Source organism: Sorex araneus, chromosome 4, assembly GCF_027595985.1.
Source record: "Sorex araneus isolate mSorAra2 chromosome 4, mSorAra2.pri, whole genome shotgun sequence".
NCBI lineage: Eukaryota > Metazoa > Chordata > Mammalia > Eulipotyphla > Soricidae > Sorex > Sorex araneus.
The window spans coordinates 191808923-191827186 of record NC_073305.1 but is presented as its reverse complement, the minus strand read 5'-3'; the positions used below and the strand labels follow the sequence as shown (position 1 = coordinate 191827186).

The following is an 18264-nucleotide window of genomic DNA, read 5'->3' as shown; positions in this document are numbered from 1 at the left end:
AAGCGCCAGGCTCAGACAGATGCTGCTTCCCGGCCTACACCTCTTGCTCTGGGTCCCGCTGCTCCCGCCGGGCCTCCCACGCCTCAGCCGGCCGCCCTCTGCTCTGGTGCAGTTCACGCCACTGGGTTCCCTTCCAGGGCCCTGGCCCCGGTGAGTGTTCTTGAGTTCTGGTGGTGGTGCCGGTGCCCAGGGGCGTCCTCTTCTGGTTCCTTTCTCATTCCGTTCAGGAAACAGTCTGACTCGTTCCATGGCTAAGATGGTGCTTTACATCCCCTGATAACTGTGATGTATCTTTTAATATGTGTATTTAGCCCATTTATATTTAATGCAAATTTTTAATGCAAAATTTTGTAAATCTGGTTCAGCTGTTCTTTTATGATTATTTTTGTTTCCCTCTTCATTTTTATCCTCTTTTTCTTTTTCTGCCTATTTTCCAGTAAGTCAGACATTTTTAGTATTCCCTTTCCCTTTCTCATGTGCCTTAAGTGATCTTCCAAGGCTTATAATCTACAGTTTTCACGGTGCACTGATAATTAATATTTTGCCACTTCAGGGTGATGAATCTTGAAATGTCAACACATCGCAGGATATAGCCCCCACCGCACCGTCTTGAAGAAGAAAATTCACATGTTTATGTGGAGAATGCCACCGTCAAGCATTGGTCACTGTATTTAACTGTCACCCTTCTTCAGAGGTCAGAGAGGAGAAAACCACCCCATGATTTCTCCATGGGGTGGGGGTCCTGCCATCTCCATTCCTGAAGCCGAGTTTGCATCTCGTTCCCCCTTACAGCTCCCCTCGAGTTTCCTTCAGCCTGAATCTGTGGTGCTTTCTCTAAGTGTTAATATCTTGATTTTTCCCTCACCCAATTGGGATTATTTAGCTGGATATGGGATTTCAGGTCAGTGATTCTACATTTTAGCAATTTTTTAAGTTTGATTTTACGTTTAGGGCTACAGTGGTGCTCCAGGTTTACTCTTGGCTCTGAGCTCAGGGGTCACTCCTGGCTTTGCTCAGGGGACCCTGTATGGTGTCATGATTTGAACTGGGATTGACCATATGCCAGGCAAGAGCTTGATGCCCCATCCTATGTCTCTGGCCTCTGCTAGCACTTAGAGTGGGTCTCTGTATCTCTCTGTCTCTCTGTCTCTGTCTCTGAACCCCCACCCCCACCCCTAAGGTTCCTAATGAGCAGTTTGTAGTGGCAGGTAGACAGAGATCACCAGAACCATCCCAAGCATGGCAGCATTTATAATTGGGCCAAAGGGGACACACCCAGGTGCATGGCCGTGGGCTCGGTGCAAGTGGCTGTGGGCTCGGCAGGAGGCCGTGGCTTTGGTGCAAGTGGCCATGGACTTAGCATGTGTGACATTGTGACATGGGCCTGGTAACTCCAGTCTATTCAGCCTTATTTCAGGGACCCATGATGCAGGGTCACTTCTGTGTCCTTGAATTCTAGCACCTTCCATCTGAGGTTATATTGTCCCCTACATTGAACAACTGAAAGAAACGTGCCATGACCTGTTACCTTGCAGCTGCGAGATGAGGGCTGACAAGGATCAAGGGGGCACTTGGCAAGTGTGTGGGGGCTGTGGAGACAGCGGGAGACCCTCGAGGCAAGAACAGAGCTCCCCTGTGACCCCACAGTTGTTTCTTTGTCCGTAACAGAGGAACCGCAAGGGCCAGCCTGGAAAGGCGTCTGTGCCACTGAGAAGTCAAGAGGCACGAGTGTCCCTGGGCAGGCAGGCGATGCCTGTGCCGAGCGAGCATCCCTCAGCCTGGGGCGGCGGCGTGGGGGCGGCCTGTCCTGTGTGAGTGTGCGGTCTCAGGCTTTCGATTCTTGTGTGTTGGCTTGGAGGCCACACCCAGCAGTGCACAGGGTTTACTCCTGGCTCTGTGCCCAGAGACCCCTTCTAGTGGGCTCAGGGACCCTGTGGGGTGCTGGGATAGGACACAGTCAGCTGCGTGCAGGGCCAGCTTCCTGCGTGCTGCCCGGCGTCGTGCACCAGCAAGCACCCGTTTCTCCTCACGCACATAGGTCCTGTGGGCAGACATGCACGGTGGCGCTCACGCACCCTTGGTTGCATTTCTGGGAGATCACACCCTTTGCTTATTGCAGTTCCGGAATCCCAGCCGACCACACAGCCATGATCACACTGGGCAGTGAGGTGCCCTGGGCAGCCCCTGCACCCCAAATCCCCCTGCCTCTCGCTCAGTGTGGGATCTCCAACCCCGAACGCCTGATACAGACAAGAGCAAAGTGGTGCGTGAGAGGCCAAGGCTCGGGAAGTCCAGCACCGTGGGGTTAAAGTAGGAGAAGAAGGAAGTGATGGTCCTGTAGGGAAGCTTCATCAAGTCCCCGGGGCCTGGGGACACGTGCTGGGGCACAGGCATCACGAGAGCTCATGGTGTCTGAGAAACAGAACAGGAAAGGAAGTCAGCCCTGGGCTTCGACTGTCCCGAGTCTGCAGCCTTGCCAGCTCCCTTGGTGCAGGGTGTGTGTGTGTGCGAGTGCTCGTGTGTGCGAGTGCTCATGTGCACGCATGTGTGCACATGAGTGCTTGTGTGTGTGTGCATGAGTGCTTATGTGTGCATGTGTGTGCACATGTGTGTACTCATTCAAACCTGCATTACATCTGCTCCCAAGCGGCATGTCTCAGCCAGGCCTCCCCGGCCCTGTAGTCCTGAAAGGCCACAGGTGAAACTCCTGGGAATAGCCCCCCACAGAAAGGAGCCAGGGGGGCCTCGAAGCTGCACCAACACCACTTCCGTCCCGGCCCCCCCCCCCCCAGAACTGCATATGAGACCCTGAGTCAGGGTCACTCTCGCGTGCGGCCCACTGCCTCAGCACGCTGGATCCCCTGCCTGTGCCGTCTGTGGCTGCATCCTCGGTCTCTCATGCTCTCCCACCTTCCGTGGGACCCCTTGGGTTGACTTCCCCCGTCTCCCAGCGCCTCAGAAGCTCCTCTGGGTGCTTCCCTCTGAGTCACCAGAAATGCCTCCAGCACAGTGAGATGGGCCCTGTGCGTACGTGGCCACATGTAAGGATCTGAGAGGCGTTCCCCAGGGAGTGTGGTGACTCCCAGAGGCCAGGAGGTCCGGGCTCTGCCAGGAGGGCACTCTGGAAGGGGAGGCTCCGCAGGCAAGGGGGTGGGGCCTTCCAGCGGGCCGGCAGCTCGGTGCTCATGGAGAAGGATCTGCCACCTCTTTCCGGAAACATCTCGCAGTGTCCTGTGTATCTGCCCCAGGAATTCTGCACCCTCTTAGAAATTCAGTCTATACATGGCAGTAACTTTCAGTTTTCTTTTATGAGTCTTCTAGAATCTTCACTTTGGGGAAAGTCTTGTCTATTAATTCCTTTACTTTATGCTCAGAAAGTTCTTCAGAATGTTGATGTCTTTCCTCGGGGACCTTTGACTTCCTCTTGTCTGTGCAACGATCCACCAGTGTGGAGCTGACTGGACCAGGGCATCAGGTCGAGGTCTGGATCCAGCAGCCGTGCGGTGCATTCCGGGTAGCCCTGCATGCCCGGGGATTGCCTTATCTTTGTCAGTCCCTTACACGTAATAGGGTCTATATGTGCTTTCTGTTTTTCACTCCATTTATTCATACCAAATGTTCCATACTGACAGCGTTAAAGTATATTTTATTTCCTGTGGTAGAGCAAGGCAGTACGTTTTTACCCTTCATTTAAGTACTTATTTATTATTCCGGATAAAATACCAAATCATTTTGCAAGGTCAGAGAAAGGGTCACTGAGGTCTTCCTCTCTTATGTCAGTAAAAAAAATTACTTTGAGATGAATTTTCAACTTGCTGCATCTGTCTCGGGCAGGGGGGAGTGTCGGGACAGAGGGAGCCTGAGGACACAGTGGGGGTCCCATGCAGAACCTCTCTAGGGAACCAGGACCCCCCACAGTCCTTGGTCCTGGAGGTCTGGCCTGCCTGGGTGCCAGCGCTGCAGCCAGGCCGGTCCCCTTCCTGCCTGTGGGCCGTGGCACAGCTTCAGTTCCGGCTCTCCTTCCTGGGCAGTAGCCCCGGCCCTGCCTGCTCTATGCGGGCACCCTGTCCTTACGTCCACCTGCCCCAAAGCGTTTCTGGGGCCCTAGGGTGAGGCTCCCACACGTGGAAGAAGAATGTGGGGCCCCGCTCTCTGCACTTAAAATTCTGAGGCCTTCCCGGTCCAGGGTTGGTGGGCCGAGGAGGGGTCTGCCCAGAGTGGAGGGTCAGGAGCTCATGAGGACCCAGCTCCAGGCCACTTTCTCAACAGGCCCCCGGGCGGGCAGTGATGGCTGCAGCTGGCCCGCCCCCAGCCCCTCCCTGGGGCTACTCGGCCAGCCTCTGACTCTCCTGTGGCCCCACGCTCTGCTTCCAGATCTGACTTTCGGGTGCTTGTTCTCACCGCCGTTCCACACATGCATGGCGCATGCTCTGCAGCTGAGCCACATCCCACGCCCCTCTTGGGTTCAGTGAAGTCTGACCTCACCGTGCTTCCTTCTGTGGCCCTGCTCTGCACCAGGAGCCCCCCATCAGTCCCCCCTCTCCTGAGGCCTCCCAGCAGCCCCAGGGCTGGGCCGGCCAGCAGGTGGGTGCAGGCACCTCTGCTTCCTGGCCGTGCAGCTCTCCACTTGGTCACCTGCCTTTGGCCGGAAAGATTTTCCACATTGTTTAGCTTTCCAGACACTCGCCCATCTCCCAGGGCTGAGGGTGCCTGGACACTCATCCTCCTGGCCACGGGCCCCCCTGCCACTCTCGGGACTTGCGTTGCTGCCCAGTGTCCCCTGCATCGCTCCCATCTGTGAACCACCCCCCTGCACCCTTCCCAGCCCCCACTGAGGCTGCCCCTCCTCCCAGAGGGGCTCTATGCTGAGTGTCTGCGCCCCCACCCCCACCCCCAGGAGAGCCAGACTGAGCTTCCTGGCAGCCCCTGGGCCGGGAACTGCTGGCTCTGGTGGCATTTCCCTTCCCTCCTGGCTGCAGTCTGCGAGCTAAGCTGTCTTGGGAGTTCCTGTGTTAGGTGTGGTAGGGGTCTGGGTATGGACACTGAAGTGCTCAGGGAACCCCACTTTCTGCACCCTCACAGAGCCTGGGTGAGCGGGACTACCCGCTGTGTGTCCTTGGGCAAGTTGTCGCACCTATCTGAGCCTTGGGATCCTTCGGGCTGTCTTCTCTGTCCGGAGAGCAGCTTGCTCCCCCACCCACCCACCCTCCCAGAACCTTCTCTCCAGGCTGCTCTGGCTGCCACAGCCACCCGCCATCCAAGGAGTCATTACACTCTAACCCTTGCCCTGTTTATTAGTGGATTCTAATAGACTGCCACATCTCACAAGGAGGCAGAGGGAGGAGAGATTAAAAGCTCTTGTCTTTCTGAACGCAGACAGATTGACTCAAAAATCATTCCCTCGCTAAGGGATGAGGCTAGAAGGCTCCCTCTGCTCCGGGACAGTGCTGCAGGCAGGCACAGGCAGAAACTTCCAGACACACAGCAGCACGTGCCAGGGCTCCCACCCCCTCAGAATGATATCTCCCAAGAGCTGTGTCTCTGCCGCCACCTACACCCTCTGGCCTGGCCCCCTCTGTGTGTCCCTTCCTTCCCCCCCCCCCCCACCCTGCATGTGCGCCGCCCTGGGGCTAACAAACGTGTTGGTGTGTGTTTAGGGACCACCAGAGCAAGGGCGCACATCTGGGGTTTTTTTTTTTTTGCTTTTTGGGTCACACCCAGCGATGCTCAGGGGTTACTCCTGGCTTTGCACTCAGGAATTACTCCTGGCGGTGCTTGGGGGACCATATGGGATGCCGAGGATCGAACCCGGGTCGGCCGCGTGCAAGGCAAACGCCCTACCCGCTGTGCTATCGCTCCGGCCCCGCAAGGGCGCACATCTATGAGTGCATATCCCCAAGAGCACGTGTGTGTAGGAGTGTGTGATCATGTGTATGAGTGTATGTCTATGTGAATACATGTGAGAGTGTGTATATGAGTGTGAATTGTGTGTATGAGTATCTTATATATGAGTTTGTGAGTGTGTATGAGTTGTGTGCATGTGAGTGCATATGTATGTTGAGTGTGTACATGTCTGTCTGTGTTTGTGAGTGCATGTATTTAGTTAAGTTGTGTCTGTGAGTGCATGAGTGTGGGTATGTGAGTTGTGTATATGTGTGTATTATGAATGAGTGTACATGTTTATGTGGATATGAGAGTGAGTTGTGTATATATGTGTATGAGTGTATGTGTCTGAGTATGTGTATGCAGATACGTGTATCTATGTTGTATATATGTGTATGAGTGTGTATGTCTATATACGTGTATATGTGTGAGTTTGTTATGTATGAATGTTTATGTGTAGTGAGTATATCTGTATGAGTGTGTCTGTATATGTATGTAACTATGAATGTCATTGAGTGTATATGTAAGAGTGAGTTTTGTATATGTGTATGTATATGTGTGTCTTTGAGTATGTATATATGAGTGTATGAGTGTGTATGTATATGTATGTTGGTATGTATATGTGAGTGTATGAGTGTCTGAGTATGTGTAATTAGTCTCTGTGTATATGAGTGTATGAATGTTTATGAGTATGTGTATGAGTGTTTATGTGATTGTGTATATGTGTGTATGAGTATATGAATATACCTATATGTGAGTGTGTTTGTGTGTCTGTATGGCTGTATGTGAGTGTCTGAATGTCTGAGTTTGTATGAGTGTGTGTATATGTGAGCATATGTATAATTCTGTATGAGTGTGTGTCTATATGAGTGTTTCAGTGTGTGAGTGTATATGAGTGGGCTGTGTGTGTGAGAGTGTATACATTCTGCATGCATTGTGACTCTAGCATTTGCTCCATCTTTGCCATGTGTCCTGTTGCTAGGATGCAGGCCTACGCTTAGAGCATCACACTCACACTCATACCAACACACACACACGCACACATGCGGGCACACACACACTTGCACGTACAGCACGTCTCCAGTGTCAGGGCCGCCACTGGGAGTGAGTTGGAAGGCGTGAGGCTGGGCCTTGCCCACTGCAGGTTCCCCATGAGAAGCGCTGGGAAGTCCACACCGAGACAGAAGGAATATCAGCTCGAGGGCGGTCTGCATGTCCGCCTCTTGGGGGCTGGCGAGGAGGACCGTGAGGTGGGCACCAGCCTGGCCTGGCCTGGCCTGGCCCCTCTGGGAGGTGATGCCAGCTCTCTACATGCTGGCTCCATCAGTGGGGCTGCCCCAAAAGCCTCTGCTTCCTGGCCAGGTGACGCCAGGCAGGCGTGGCCTGCTCTGGCCCGCCCCCACGTCTGCCAGATGCACGCCGTGCCTGGCGAGAGGCCAGCGGTGTCCATCAGGCTCAGCTGGCCGCATACTCCGATGGGCGGCAGGGAGGCTGGGGACAGGCCGTCCTGTGGGGCGTCAGCTGCTGTGCTGCCAGTGGGGGAGAGAGTCTTCCTGAGAATATGATGGCGCATCAGCGCCCGCCTGCCACCCCAGGACTCTGCCACCCCGTAATCTGGTGGGCTGTAATTGCTGGTGTCTCTTCAGATCATTTTTGTGCAAGGTGACAGGCTGGCTGCTGGAGTGAGCCACTAATCACACAGAGATGCCCCGTTGGAAAGCGGGCTCAGCACACCCAGGGTGGTGTCTGCCAGGCAGCCTTTCTGGGCACGTGCTGACTCATCTGCATGTAATTCCAGGGCAGGCGCTTCTCTCTGGCTGCAGTTCCCGGCCCAGCAGGGAACTCCAGCTCGTAACGGAGCCCAAGCCAGATCCCCCAAAGCCATCGATCTCCCAAGGGATTGCAGGGTTCAGGGCAGCGGGGCCCAGTGTGCCCGTCACCAGAGCCGGCAGCTGGGTACCTGCTGCCCTCCTCTGTCCTCCTGGGGAAGGCTGCTGACCCCCCCCCCCAGGCCCTGGGCCCAGACGCCACGTAGGCAGGGCATGCACCCTCGCACCTGCCAGCCTGGCTCCTGGGCTGGGGCAGGGCACCCACAGGCCACATCACCAGATCAGATGGTAGCCTGGACAGGAGAGCCGGACACTGCCGCTGTGCAAGCCCACGGTGGCTAATAAAACAGCATCAATATTTTATATTTAATTTTTAAATATTTAAAATGGGAAACTGAAATAGTTTAGGAGTTATAAGACATGAATAATTCATCCTGGAAGTGGGCCCAGCTTTGGGCCAGAGCAGAACCCCACCCCTACCTGCTCCCCAGGGTGGCTGGGGGTGCGCCAAGGCAGCCGTGCCCCACCCGTGCATGGCCCAGCACCAGCCACGCTGGGGTCTCCTTTGTGGTCTCTGCTCAGCAGAAGGACCCATGGGCACATCTGTCCTTTAGGTGGGGGTCTCGGTGCCCCCCATCTCCTCTGGCCCCATCTCTCTGCCCTGTGCCATCCCCCACACAGCTGTTTCCTCTGGACGTCGTGGCTGGCAGAGCTCCTTGAACCCATGCGTTGCTGCCCCTCAGACTCTGCCTTGATCAGCCTGCCCCTCTGGGGACTTAGGGGGAGTCCAGTCACCCAGATTGGGGTGCCAGGGAACCCCAGCAGCCCTCCACAAAGGCTGGAGACCAGCCACCCACATCACGGCAACCCACTCTGTGGACCACCCGGGACCCTCACAGCCACGTGGTCCCATTTGTGTCCTTGAAGTGGCCGCAGGGTCCCGTTGGGAAAGAGCTGCCTGAGTCCTCAGGGCGCAGACGCTGCAGTTCTGAGGCTGAAATATTAGTCCTTTCTGTTGTATTTTAAAGCCAGAAAATCCCAGCATCGGCTAAGTGTGTTTTATTCACTGTTCAGAAAGAAAAATGGCTCAGCCCTGCAGCCCCAAGGGGGAGTTTCAGGCAGTTCCAGGCTCTTGCAGCTGGGGACTAGTTGCGGGAGCAGCCACACGGGGCCCGTGTGCCCCTGTCCTGGGGTGCCCCCCTGCTGCCCACAGGCCAGACCTCCCAGCTGGACCCCATTCCAGGGAGGGGAGCAGGCGAGCCCCTCCTTGTTTGCAGGGCTCCGACACCCCCAGCGGGCCGAGCCTTCCAGGTGGAGCACTAAGCGCCGGTTACCCTTTGATTTCCGAGTCTGATTGCTCGATTAATCAAGGGCTCCGAGCTCTCGTCTCCACAGACCAGCACTCGGCCGGAATAACAATGTCTTCTGGGGCTGGAGGCCAGGTGAAGGGTGCCAGCGGGGCAGGTGGACGGGACGCCAGAGCCAGAGGGGTGTCCTGGCATCAGCACGTGGCATGCTGCAGGCCATGCAGACAGACTCTGGCTGTTCAACCCATGTTCTGAAGAGCAGGGCCCTGGCATCACCCTGGTCTGTGCTGTCAAGGCCCCCTCGCACCCTGCAGCCCCTGCTGTCCAGTGGCAGACTCGGGAATGACCCTGACCGTGTCTGTCCCACCCAGACAGCCCTCTGGCCACTGCTCACACTGAGTGTCGCCCGTGTGCTGCTGGTGCCCACCCCCCACCAACGGACCCCGTCCCCAGGCCTGAGGGTCACCCCAGGAGCCGCCTGTGAGAGGCTGGACTCGCCACAGCCTTTGGCCAGCTGGGCCCTGTCCCCAGGCAGACCCTGCTGGGGGACAACCTTGCTCGCTCAAGACGCGCCTGCCCATGGCACCGTCCCATTGCAGCTCGTTCCCCTCCGGGCAGCATGAACCCTGGGGCCTCACCCCACAGCTCCTCCTGGGGGTCCCCCTGGCGTGAGGCCACAGTGCCCTGGCCTGATTCTCTCTCCATAGGCTGCTTCCCGTGGGCGCAGAGCAGGGCGCGGGCTGGCCCTGCAAAGCTCACTCGCCTCCTTCCCTCGCCTCAGAGTTGAAGAAGCAGGTGGAGAGCGCCGAGCTCAAGAACCAGCGGCTGAAGGAGGTTTTCCAGAGCAAGATCCAGGAGTTCCGCAAGGCCTGCTACACGCTCACGGGCTACCAGGTGGACATCACCACCGAGAGCCAGTACCGCCTCAGCTCCATGTACGCCGAGCACAAGGCCGACTGCCTCATCTTCAAGGTAGGCCCCAGCTGGCGGCCCACACAGTGGCCTGGGGGTGCCTGGTCGCACCAGCCCCTCGCTCCCAGGCATCCCTGGGCGTGACTCCATCCATGGGGGCACCAGGGTGGGCCACTGTTATGAGTCCTTGTCGGGGGCTAAAGTGTCTATGCCATCAGAGCACGGGGGCATGGCACAGCATGGGCCAAAGATGGCCATGGGCTACTCTCTGGTCACTGCTCGGACATTTGAGAGGGGAGGCAGTGCGAGGAGGCTGTCCTGGGCACAGCTCCCAGGGCTGCCCTCTGGCCTTCAGTGCCCTGCTCGGCGGCCGGAGCACAAAAAGGTGAAGCTGTGACCAGGCCTCCGAGCACCAGCACTGCCCCACACTGACCCTCCCCCGGACACTGACCCTCCCCCAGATGCTGACTCTCCCCCTCACTGACCCTCCCCCTCGCTGACCCTCCCCCTCGATGCCCCTCCCAAGTGTGCAGGCCCCGACCCTCCTTCCTGGCAGCCCCATTGCCTGAGTCTGCAGCTACACATCACCCCATGGCCCTCAACAGCCCAGCCAGGTGGGTGCCCGCTGCCAGTGTGGGCTGCTCTGCCCACACTGCCTGTCGCCCACTGAGCACATCTCTGCCCCCAGGGGAGTGAGTCGCCTTAGCCCAGCCGGGTCAGAGTTGCCAGCATGTATTTGTCCTGGGGGGAGTCTCAGGGGATGCAGGGCAGTGAGCCCCACATCTGTGCCTGCCTCAGTGATGGCACTTCCCAGGGCCTGCCTCGACCAGGCTCCCAGCGGGGGCACAGGGAGAGCCCTCCAGGGCCCACAGCCTTGCCGTCCGTCTCCTGGGCCGCAGCCTCTGCCCCTGTGTCCCGGCTCGTTCTCGGCCGCTGCTGCTCCAGCTCCAGGTCCACATTCCTGCCCCTGCTCTCGCCCGGCTTCCTCTCTGCCCCACAGCCGGCGGCATCGGTCTTGCCCCCGCCTTGAGGGGGGTTTGGCCAGGCCCCTTTCCCAGGGGCACCCCTGCTGAGCAGATTGGCCACTCTGGGCACGTGTGTCTCCTGTCAGTACATGAAGTCTGGCGCTGCCGGGCCTCCCTGCTGTTTGCCGGAGGGCGCCTCTGCTTGGAGAAGCCCGGCGTGCGCCCGCAACCCAGAGTCCTGCACCCCAGGGTCGGGGTTAAGTAGCTCACCTTTACAGCCAGGGCTGTGACCTTTTTCCTAAGAGATTCGGGCGAGGCCCCAGGGCTTGTTCCAAGGGGCTACCGTTGTGCCGTGGTGTTGCTCTCCTGAGCCTTTCCTGACCGAGCTGCGGCCCTGTAGCCCCACAGCCATCTCTGCACCGGTGACTCCATGGCCTCAGCCCTGCGGCCCAGCACTGCAGCAGGTCTGGAGTGGGACAGAGCCCCACTCAGTCCTGGGTCACGCTCGTCTGGACCCAGAGACGTTCCCTTGCTGTGCTCAGCTGGCTCCTGGCAGGCTCAGGGGACCACATGCGGGGTATGGGGCTGGTCAGCCGCATGCAAGGCCAGCGCCCTGCCCTCGGCACTGCTGCTCGGCCCCTTCATAGACATACTCAGCTGGTCGACTTCTGCAGACGTCCTTCGGGGTTTTAGGGATCATGACTGCTGGTGGGTTGGGAAGAGCCGCCCCACCCAGAGCGTGTCTTCACGGCTGACGTTTCCTTGTTTGTTTGGGGACCGAATCTGGCTGTGCAGGGCCGTCTGTGGTCCAGTGCTCAGGCTCTGCTCAGGGGACTCAGCTCAGCACTGCTGCGTTGAAAGCTTCACTTCTCCCTGTGCGTCTTGCTTTCCAGCCGCGGGCCTGACCTCTGCCCTGGCAGCCACCTCGTCTCACAGCTCTGCTGCTGTGCATGGTCGTTCACAGCTCCACTCTCCAGCTTCTTATTCCTAGAATACAGAAATCACTCCTTTTTACGTATTAACTTTGAGGCTGAGACAGTGGCTATAGGAAGGAACTTCTGGAAGATTTTTCAGTTTTCTACTACGTAGAACTATCTGTAGAGTGGTCTGACCATCAGGAAGTTGGGGGGCTCACACCCAGTAATCCTCAGTGGTCATTCCTGGCTCTGTGCTTAGGAGTCCGTCCTGGCAGTGCTTGGAGCACTTTGGGGAATTGAACATGGTCCAGCTACACGTGAAGCAAGCGCCCTGCCCGCTTTCCTGTCTCCCTAGCCCCTGACATCAGGGATTTTATTATTCATGTCTACAAAGTCCACTTGGTTCTTTTCTTATTCTTTACTGTTTCCTTCATTTTAGTTAAAACTTAGTGACATAAAACCATAAATGGGGACTGGAGCGATAGCACAGTGGGAAGGCCATTTGCCTTGCATGCAGCCGATCCGGGTTCGATTCTCAGCATCCCATATGGTCCCCCAAGCACTGCCAGGAGTAATTCCTGAGTGCAGAGCCAGGAGTGACCCCTGTGCATCGCCGGGTGTGACCCAGAAAGCAAAAAACACATAAATGTTTGTTATTTTGTAAGGTTTTTTTGAGAACCTTATATGTGCTTTTATTCCAAATTCATTGATCTCTACATACAGATCTTTATGTCAATGTATATGTTGATCTCTATATACAGCAACGAAAAGGAAAGCCAGGCAGGCACGTTTTATTATCAAATGTGGGGTGGCCAGGTTTTGTCTACCTGTCGCTCCTATAAATATTCGCATCACATTTCCTTGCCAATTAGCTTGCTCTGGTTAGTCCCACTGCGGGTCTGCGCACATGCCACCTGCTCCTAATTGCCCATCAGAATGTGGTCGTGGGCGCTGGGGGGCACCTCAGCCCCTCACAGCCAGGTGACTGGTGAGGAGACCGGGCAGAAGGACCCAGCGCCGAGTTACGTGGCTTTTCTATTTTAAAATCATCTGGTTCTAATTTACTAAACTGATACATTATACTCACTGCCAAGCGCTGCATTTGATTTATGGAGATACTTTGGCGGATTTTTCCATCACACTCATAGATACTGGATTTCCTGCCTCTCTGTTGCGGCTAGAGAGACTCGGGCCTTCAGAGAGGACGGCTCTGTACTGGTCGAGGTCTCGGGAGCCAAACATGCAGAGACCCTCAGTCTGTGCCGAGTGAGGCGAGCACGGACACTGCAGGCACCGTCGCCGGAAGCAGCCATGGGGGGATCCATTTTCCCTCCACCCTTCCGAGTTTGTGGCTGAGGCTCCCGGTGCCCAGAGACGAACAGGCGGGCAGTGTTGGGCGCCCAGCAGGCGGGGCAGAGCCTGTGGGAAAGACGCGGGTGCCAGGGCTAGGGGAGGCCGGGGAAGGGAGGCACTCCAGGGCGCCCGTGGGCCCACGGGCCTCCTGCCTGCGCGTCCTCCACATGGCCGAGTCAGAGGAAGTACTGTCGGCCAGCGGGCCTCAGGGTCGGAGCACTTGGTCTCCAGCACCACAGACTAGAGCAGTCTCTTCCCTTCCCACATGTCCTTAGCCGCTGACGGCCCCGGAACTTGACACCCTGCTGCCCCGGCCAGAAGCTTCCGGGCCTTTTAGGAGCCCTGGCAGTGTGGGGTCAGCTGTGTGGAGGCGCTGGTGCCGTGGCTGCTGCCCCAGAGAGGGGGTGAGCCCTGGGGCTGCTGTGGCTGAGAGCCCCTTCCTGCGCGTCCCTCGGTCCCTCGAGTCTCGCGTCCCCGTGCAGCTCATGTCCCATCCAGGCAGCTCTGCCCCGAGCTCCGTCCCAGGCCCGTCTGGGCCCTCATGCACCCGGTGCTCGCCCACGCCTGCTCGACCCTCCCAGGGGCTGTGTGGGTCCCTTTGGGCTTTGTTCCTGGGGCAGAGTGCGAGGGGCCACAAGCCAAGGTTGTCTGGGTTTCGTGCTGGGAGGAAATGGGGCTGAAGGGCCTGGGGGGCGGGGGGTGCTGAACCCTGACGCCCCCAGCAATCCTGCAGTGAGGTGCAGCCTGGTCACAGCCCGAAGCCACGCGCCTGCCCCGCCGTGGGCCCCCAGGCGGCTCTGGCCCGCCCTGGCTGCCAGTCCTGATTAACTGAGCAAACTTCATTAGTTTCCGCCCGAGTTTGTGGAAGGCTGTTCTCCAGGGAGCCGCACAGCGCCTCCGGTTACCCACAGCCGCTCTCTGAGGCGCGAGATTAATACGGAGCAGCCCCTGCCCGCTCCCCCGGCCCCCGCACCGCCTGTGGGTGAGACACGGGGCTGGTCCCCTCTGGCCACCCGCGCTGGTCTGGGTGGGCGTGGGTGGGTCCACGGGCTCAGTCTCAAGCGTGCTTCTACGAGTCCATCTTGAGGGCCAGCGTTGGCTGAGAATGAGGGTGTTTGCTTGCGGTGGTGGGAAGCGCCCTGCAAGCTCGTGCATCTGAGTTAATCAGGCGATGCTTGTTTAGCTCATAGTAAGCAAATGGCTGGCCGGCAGGAGTGGGGCTCGGGAGGCTGAGAGCAGGATGGACGAGCAGGAGCTCAGGGGAGGGAGCACCAGGCCCGGCTGCAGCAGAGCAGGGCTGCAGTCTCCCGCCTGCCTGAACCAGCACAGTGAAACCTGGCATCAGTGCCACACAGGAATCAGGGCAGGGCTAGATGGTACCTCTGGTCCCCAGGAAAGCCCCCCACCTCCTGCGCCCGGCTCCCCTGGCACCCACGGGATTCCTTCCTCTGGTCCTCGGGGCCCTGCTCCAGTGCCATCTTGAGGATTGAGGAACCACTCTCTGTTTGGGGGCCACACCCAGCTGTGCTCCGGACTTGCTCCTGGCTCTGTGCTCAGGAGTCGGACCCAGGCCAGCTGTGTGCAGGACGAGTGAGTGCCCGCCCCAGGCGGAGCCATGCTGATGCTTTTCCCCACCCAGTGCTGGCTCTGGCTGTGACCCTGCAGAGCCAGTGCAGACCCAGGCCTCCTGCGTGCGGGGCACCCCCTCCCCCCAACCCCCAGCACTGCCCTGACCCCGGCTCACGTGCTGTGGTTCAGGAGGTGGAGGGAAGGATTCCTTCTGGGTCAGTGCTTGGGGACCATACGCGGTACCTGGGGTCCAACCAAGTGCCTTAACCCCTGTGCTGTGTGTCCACACACACACTGGATATTTATAACACTGATTTGCAATTTTACTTTTTGTCTGTCTCACTGGGCACACAAGTTCTGAGAGTAGTCGCTTTGTCTTGTATTTTCCCGGTCGTATCCCAGCCCCGGCACCTGCACCCAGAACTGACATGCGGTAGTTGGAAGGGTGGAGGGTGCGCAGAGGGAGGGTTCCTCACCCTTCACCCTTCACACCAGAGCCTCGCAGAGCGGCAGGTCAGGAGGCTTGCAGGGGTCTGAGCCGAGGAGGTCCCCTGGGAGCCAGAGCGGGGGTCAGCTCTGCTGCAGGGCTGGCCTCACTCTGGCCCCCAGGGGCTCCTCTGCCGGCCCCGTGCTGAGGGCAGAGGCCAGCGGGAGGACTGGAAGCGCTGCCCCTCAGTCTCGGCCATCTCGGGGCACCTGGACCAGCATCCTCCCGGGCCAGGTGAGGCCAGGACGGCTGAGGCACCGCCACCCTCCCACCCTGGAGCACCCCGGGAGCAGCCACGCTGGGCTGGGAACTCTATTAATGATTTCCTCGGCTCTCAGCCCGACCCCGTGGCGAGGAAAATCAAGTTGAAATTAAGTCAAATTTCAAATGTTAAACCAACCAATTAAAAGGGAAAAAGCAATCACCTAGAAACGTGCATTTTTCAAAACGCTGTTGTTTACCATATCATAATTAATGTATGCAGAGGAAGAAAGGCAGCCCCAGCGGGCAGGCAGGTGCAGAGCTGTGAGGGGCTCAGATCCCAGACCCGTGCCCCTTCTTCCCAGGGCGCTCACAGCCTCGGCGGTCCTGCTGTGCCAGGGTGGGCCATTCTCCACAGAAGGCACGGTCTGTCCAGGACAGCAGCTGAGTCCGCCTGCCCCTCATGTGCTGTCCCCACTTCCCTGGCTCGGGTCTCTGCCCCACAGCTGCGGGGAGGGGCCCTCTGCTCCTCACCCGTTAGCAGGGCGTGCAGGCACGAGCCGGTGTGTGTGCACATATGAGTGCATGCTGTGTGTCTGCATGTGTGAGTGCATGTGCACATGTGTACATGTGCTGTGTATGTGAGTGGTGTGTATGTGTGCATGTGCACTTGTGAGCAGGTGCTGTGTATGTGTGAGTGGTGTGTGTGTGCGCATGTGCACTTGTGAGCAGGTGCTGTGTGTGTGTGTGTGCACGTGTGAGCCGGTGCTTTGTGCGAGTGGGTGTGTGTGCATGTGTGACTAGGTGTTGAGTTTAGTGAGCACATGTGCACGTGTGCTTGAGTGGGTGTGTGTGTGTATGTGGGCAGGTCGTGAGTGAGCCAGTGATAAACATGGGCCTGGATGTCCCCACTCCGAGCACCTGGCCACTCTGGTCGCTGCTATGCTGGGGAGAGCGGGTGGGCGTGCCGGGCAGCGACCTGCGAGGGGGCCTTCCTTCGGCAGTGCCCTCGAGGCGTTTATTAAATGACCCCCTTCCTATAAGTGCTCTTCAGAAATAAACACCTGTTGCTGTCAGCTTCATCTGCCTCATCTCAGATCATGCAGAGCCTCCCATACTGCTCGCACATGTGCTCCCTGCCCTGCAGCCCTGCCAGGAGGAGTGACCCCTGCAGTGGACACCGGCCACTGCAGGGGTCGCCTGTTCAGTGGACACAGACCCTGGAGTCATCCTGGAGTGGGCAATAGTTCCATCCCAGAAGCAGTTGGGGTTGTGCCATCCTACGGTCAGTGTCCCCCCAGCAGCCACAGGAAGGCTGGGCAGGTGGTGGGGCTCGGGCCCGCTGCCCGTGGGGTCCAGGCAGTCTCAGAACAAGCCTGGTCTCGGCCCGTCCCGCCCCTCCCCCGAGAGCAGCCTGCCTGGCTCACGCCCCAGAGCTGCACACGGGTCTCCGCCGCCCTGCAGGCCCTTAGCTCATCCTGCTTCGCCACTGGGCCCAGGGGACATGGGCCCGGCCTGTGAAGAGTGGGTCCTGGCAGGCGGCCCCAGTGTCCCCAGGCAGCAGGGGGTGTGGACAGGCCCTGCCCTCCCTGCTGTCCGGGGCTTACCAGAGGGCTCCCTTGCAGCTGTGGGAACACCTTGGCTGGCCCCTGTCCCGAGAGTGTCCAGCTGTCCAGGCCACAGGGGTCCTCAGTGGAGAGCTCTGAGACCAGGCTGGGGCAGGTCATGACCCGGGGCAGCCGTTTACTGGTTGCTCACTGCCGTTCCCAGTCCCAGGTGTGCCACCGGGGTGCCGTGGGGCAGACGTAGGCGGCATGGTGTTGTGGCTCCTGCCGTGCCAGCACCGTGTTTGTCGGCCCCCAGCGCAGCTCTTGGTGAGGCCAGCCCGAGCCGCATCTGGGGACAGGGCGGGCTCTGGGGGTTGGGGGCCCAGGTGCCAGTCAGTGCACCGGCCCCTCCTTTCTCGGAGGGAGGAGCCTGCCTGCCTCTGGCCGCCAGGTGTGACAGGCATGCCCTCGCCTGGGCCCGGGTCCTCCAGCTCCGTCTCTGTCCCCGTCCCACCCAGACACAGGTGGCAGCGAGGTGACCTGCCGCGTCTGTTGCACTTCCTGTCGCTCAATTACCGGCGTGGCAGTTGCAGAGTCGAGACGTGGCTTTAAAAGCCTCTGCGAGTAATTAGTGTCAGAAACACAAGATCTACAAAGCCATAAGCTCACAGCATGCTGATGTCTCCAAGTACTAATTAAGAAGCGGGGCCTCCCCTCTCCCTCTCGTGAGGAGATCTCGGTCCTGCCACTTGGCCTCGGGTGGCCGCTGAGGGTGGTGGGACACAGCCCAGAGACCCCCACGGCTCCAAAATCCCAGCTCCCAGCAGCCTGGCATAGACCAGCCCTGGGGGGTAGCAGCACCGGGTGTGCGGGGAACGTGTGGGCAGCACCGGGCAGAGACTCCTCCGTCCTCCCCACCTGGGCCAGTGCTGGCCTCGCGCTCCGAGTTGACCCAGAGGCAGGGCTTCCTCGCAGCCCCCGCGCCCTGCGCTCTCTTCCAGGCCGGTGTTGGGGTCAGCGCGTGGGGCTGGGCACACGAGTCAGAGTCGCCCCCACAGCCGCCCTGCACACACTGGCATGGGCGCTGCGGCTGCCCCGCCCCCTGGCCAGGGCTGTGAGCTTCCTCCCGGGTGCCTGCAGCTGCCCTTGAGCCGCAGGGGTCTGGCTCCCGTCCCCCCAGGAACCATTTCCCTGGCAGTGCTGGCGTCTCCCTCATCGTGCAGCATCGGATTCGGTGCCACAACGTTGCCCTCGCTTGGCGCCAGCCACCTCTGCTCGCGACCGGGCAGCAGGG

General features: G+C 58.9%; 1 protein-coding gene across 3 annotated transcripts in view; it reads left to right on the top strand.

Annotated features, from left to right (window-relative positions):
• Positions 1-18264, top strand: part of MAD1L1 (mitotic arrest deficient 1 like 1) — a 241059-nt gene that overhangs the window by 220850 nt on the left and 1945 nt on the right. For all 3 annotated transcript variants that reach the window (XM_055136365.1, XM_004617354.2, XM_055136366.1), the window contains one exon: positions 9801-9991. In XM_055136365.1, coding sequence (XP_054992340.1) covers positions 9801-9991 — 191 coding nt within the window. The remainder of the gene's footprint in view (positions 1-9800; positions 9992-18264) is intronic.